Raw genomic sequence first — 4,255 nt, 5'->3', positions numbered from 1 at the left:
AACTTCTCACCTCATTCTCCGTAATGCCAGACTTGGGTTCGGTTCGGTTTCTTTCGGGGTTTAATGGTGAGACGACCATAAATTGCTCTCTCCCTCAATGGATCGTCTCACGCCACGGCGGGGAAAATTCTCATCGATGAGAAAATTCATTTCCCCTAGTGAGAAAAGTCGGATGAGATAGGGGAAAGCGTTAATTTTCTCACATCGATTCACTCACACTAGTTCTTCTCACACTCACAAATTCTTCTCACACTAGTTTGAAACAAACTTCATTTTCCCCTTGTTTAAAGTGAATAAATAGGGGAACAACTTCATACAATCATTACAATTCTACAAAGTATCGATAAGGTTGAAACGAAGAGTTTTTCTTTTCTCGGGAAAGATCTAGACCTATGTGGACACCTTTGTAGTGGAAAAAATCATTCACAAAATCTTTATTATAAATATCTATTAAAAGAAAAAAAGAAAATTGCCTTAACATTCTCAAATTATAAAAACAGTAGACACCTACAATATCCCTAGTAAGTACGATTCACCCTCTTACGAGAGCATGCCCATTTAAGTTTAAGAAGATTGTAATGCACTTTGTTGTCCTTTCTCGCATCTGCACGCATCAGTTCAATTGTCGATTTCTTCGATCGTGGCTTCCTGCTCCTTGAAAACATCCGGTGCCATATCGGAATCGGCATTTTCCTGAATCAACCGATATTCTTCGGCTAGCTTCAAACATTCCTGCGCACATTCGATAGCCTTTGCACGCGTTTCGTCGTTCAGCTGTGTCACGCCGTACAGCATCTGCAGCAGATCCGTGTCGAACAACTTCGAAGCCAGTTGTTTGCTTGTCTTCATAATGTTGCGAATGATCACGATGCCCCGATGCTGCACACCAGGGCTCGGATTTGCAACCAACGTGTGAAACACGTTCAACCAGGCCGCTGGTTCAAACATCTTCTCGCAGCAACGCTCCGAAACGGCTGTGAGATAGGCGAGTGCACCCGACACCGCCAGGGCAGTGTCCTCATCCTCTTCTTCGCAGAGCAGCGAAAGCATCTTTACTCGATCGTTTTGCTTCTCGAATAGTTCTACCGCATCCGGCGATTGCACCATGTTGCACATAACCTGCGTCGCGGCACGACGCAGCATCACGTGATCCTCGCCCATGTACGATTCGATCTTCACTATGCCCTGCTCCTTCATGATGCGCTGCCGCGTGGATTCGTTCATCGCAGCCAGATTGCAAAGCGCCATCATAGCTTCAAAGTTTTCCAACGAAGTGTAATCGGGATGCAGCTGATTCATCAACGGACGAATCACTTCCAGATTGCGCTGGCCCGGGAAGGCGACTTCCGGATTGATGGTGATTCCAATGCGCGACAGTGCCTGAGCAGCGTGTCGCTTACCATTGGGCGTTCCGTTTAGTGAAAGGGGAAGCAGCACCTTAACACCTCCCTGCTGTACCACCTTGCCACGTGTTTCCTGTTCGCTGCACAGCGCGTTAAAGACACGGGCAATCATTTCTTTAGAATTATCGCTTTCCGTTTTGCAAAGTGCAACCAAACCGGACGTAACGCCCTCGTTGGCCAGTATGATAACACGAGCGCTCACAAAGTCCGGATCGTCTAGTTCGTGTTCTTCAGGGATGTGATGTTTGGCAAACTTGGCCAGCTCTACCAATTCCGGTACCATCTCCTGCTTGTCGTATGCATTCACCAGATTCACCAGCGTCGTAACTACACCGTACAGTGCAGATTGGTCACCGGTTTTCGCTAGCTCAATCAAACCCTGAATGGCGGCTCGATCTTCCACCAGCTTTTCCTTCACCTCCGCATCGAGCGTTAGATACGCGAGACCTTCGGCGGCAAACTTGCGAATGTCCTTGTCCTTGCCCGGTTTCACCAAGAACCGACGACATGCTTCCGCCAGCTTCTTTGTCGATCCGTCAGCAAATGGACGAATCGATGCGTCCAAACCACCCGAACTGCCGATTTTACACAGACCTACCAAGGCACGGACTCGGATCTCCTCGTTTTTCGAGGTGTACAACTTCTTCAAGATTTCTGCTCCCGATTGCACCAAACCCTTTGCTTTGTCCTTCTTTGACGCAGCAGCAATCAAACATTCGCAGGCCACCTGGAAATTTTAACAAAGAGACACCGTGGTTACACCATATTCTTTACATTTAGTCCTTAGCTCAAAACATACTTTCTGTTCCAGCAAATTATCGGACTGAGCCATGACGAGAATCATCTGAAGAACACCTTCACGCGAAACGATCGTGTTGCCAACATCCAGTGGTCCAAGCAACAAAGAGGTGATAGCAACCGTAACACGCACCTTCGATTCGTGATCGGGGGTAAGCAATTTATCCTTCACGAAATCCGCAATCTGCTCCGTGAACCGCTCACGGGCCTGATCGTAGTACATATTTTCGTAGATGCGCGACAAGCATACGGTGGCGATCGTGCGCGAAGATGGTGTAATGTACATCGCACTTTCGTACTTGTACTCTTCCAGCTCGGAGCATACCTCCATCAGCCGCATCAATCCTTTAAGTTCGACCAACCGTTCCGCCCAGTTTAGTGTCTTCCAGTGGACGTTACGAATCAGCAGCTCCATTATAGAATCACGAGCCATTCCCGTGATCGTACGATCAGTAACTGAATACAGTAGGCATGTGAGCAGCGTTTCGATGATTTGCTGATTTTCCTTTACCAGCGCATCGTTTGGCTTGGAATCTTCCTTGTTTTCCAAGCCCGAAATTGAGTTGAGCACGGTTTGCATGCAGTGCTGGGAAGCTGCAACACGCTCCTCTACGTTGCAGTCAAGAATTTGCAGAAACCACGGAATTCCGAGCTCGTTAATGACCTGCCTCGTGCGTTCTGGACTCTTCAGACACACCCCATCAATCGCTCGAATCGCATTCGTGATGATTTCGTTGTTTTTCTCCACCTTCAGCAATTTTCCGATGCGTGTGACCAAACCTTCCTTCATCATTACTTCCACACCGGCCAGCTCGCGCCCTAGCACTACGATATTACCCATTGCCTGCTCACGCTTGTCCTTTGGCGCTGCGATATCGAAAGCAATTTCGAACATTTTGGTCACCTTGTTCGAAGTTTGGGCACGTTCTCTAGCGCGCTCCTGCACGATTGCATGCAACCGTTCCAGATGGGGCTTGATCGTTTTATTATTAGGATCATGGGTATGAATAGTGCGCAAATCTTTGTACGCTTCTTCAAACCGCTCCAAAGCTTCGAACGCTTGAAACCGGCGAAACAATGCCTTCGGATCGTTGGGACAGATTTCAAGCGAGTGAGTGCAATCCTTGTGGGCGTTTTCATACTGTTCCAATTTCAAGTATGCAGCCGCGCGGTTTTTGTAGAATACTGACAAATCCTTATGCTTCTCACCAGCATGGACCGCTTTCGTGTACCACTTGACCGCTGCCTCCCAGCAATCCTCCTTAAATTCCGCATTACCACGTTCCTTGAAGGCGGTTGCCTCATCCACTTCGGTCGTAACGTTTAGCTCTGTAGCAACCATATTGGGTAAGTATTCGTTATTTCACTGTAGGCTTCCGATCTTTCACGTTCACTACTTGCTCGATCACTTTCTTTACTATGAATCACTTTGCAAACGCAGATGCGGTTGCTCTTTTATGAAGTTCTTGCGAGAGTTCTAGAGTGTTCTCCAATCCGGCAAAGGAAGATTCTCAAACGTCGCTGGTTGGGAAAACGAAATTGAAAATTTTCTATTTATAAATCGTTTTACTTTGCCCCAGCTAGCCAGCTCTCACCGACTGCCGATTTCTGCCCCACAATACTAACCAACTAACCTAGTTACGAACACCGGACTTCGTATGACTCAGCCTCTGGACACTTCAATTCTTGGTTGAATATAATTATCAGCAGATTATGTTTTAAAGAAATTGAAACTGTTTGGCACAATACTGCAGGATAATTCGACAAAAGAAAAACAGATGTTTTTGTCGGCAAACCAACACAAACACAAGAAATTGCCGTGAGAAAATGACAACAAACTGCTGTCATTGCTCTACTGCCAAAATTGTTGTTGTGGAAAATATTATTGGAAAAAAAATCTAGTCTATTTCAAATAAATTAAACTGTAGATACGGCCAGGCCGTTCTAACGAAAACAAAAAAAACTAAATTAAACTCTCCTCTTATTAAGTTCAAACCAAATAATGAACGAGAGCGCTTTGATATTGTCGATATTTTTAAAAGAGATAAGTCGCA

At 46.2% G+C, this 4,255-nt stretch overlaps 1 protein-coding gene across 1 annotated transcript; it reads right to left on the bottom strand.

Annotated features, from left to right (window-relative positions):
• Window positions 1-476: 476 nt before the first annotated feature.
• On the bottom strand, window positions 477-3,543 carry LOC128310755 (protein unc-45 homolog B). The gene is made up of 2 exons (XM_053047472.1): window positions 2,203-3,543; window positions 477-2,130 (listed from the first exon to the last, which is right to left on the bottom strand). Exons 1-2 carry the CDS (start codon window positions 3,541-3,543, stop codon window positions 619-621), a joined length of 2,853 nt encoding a protein of 950 aa, XP_052903432.1. The 3' UTR covers window positions 477-618.
• Window positions 3,544-4,255: the final 712 nt, after the last annotated feature.

Source organism: Anopheles moucheti, chromosome 2, assembly GCF_943734755.1.
Source record: "Anopheles moucheti chromosome 2, idAnoMoucSN_F20_07, whole genome shotgun sequence".
In the NCBI taxonomy this organism is placed as follows: Eukaryota; Metazoa; Arthropoda; class Insecta; order Diptera; family Culicidae; genus Anopheles; species Anopheles moucheti.
The sequence above is the reverse complement of the archived record's forward strand: the minus strand, read 5'-3'. Positions and strand labels throughout refer to the sequence as shown.

Bases quoted from the DNA above. Each gene is read 5' to 3' on its own strand.
- LOC128310755 (XM_053047472.1), bottom strand. From the start codon at position 3,543: ATGGTTGCTACAGAGCTAAACGTTACGACCGAAGTGGATGAGGCAACC. The intron at 2,131-2,202 runs GTATGTTTTGAG...TAAAATTTCCAG, and splicing joins ATAATTTGCTGGAACAGAAA to GTGGCCTGCGAATGTTTGAT.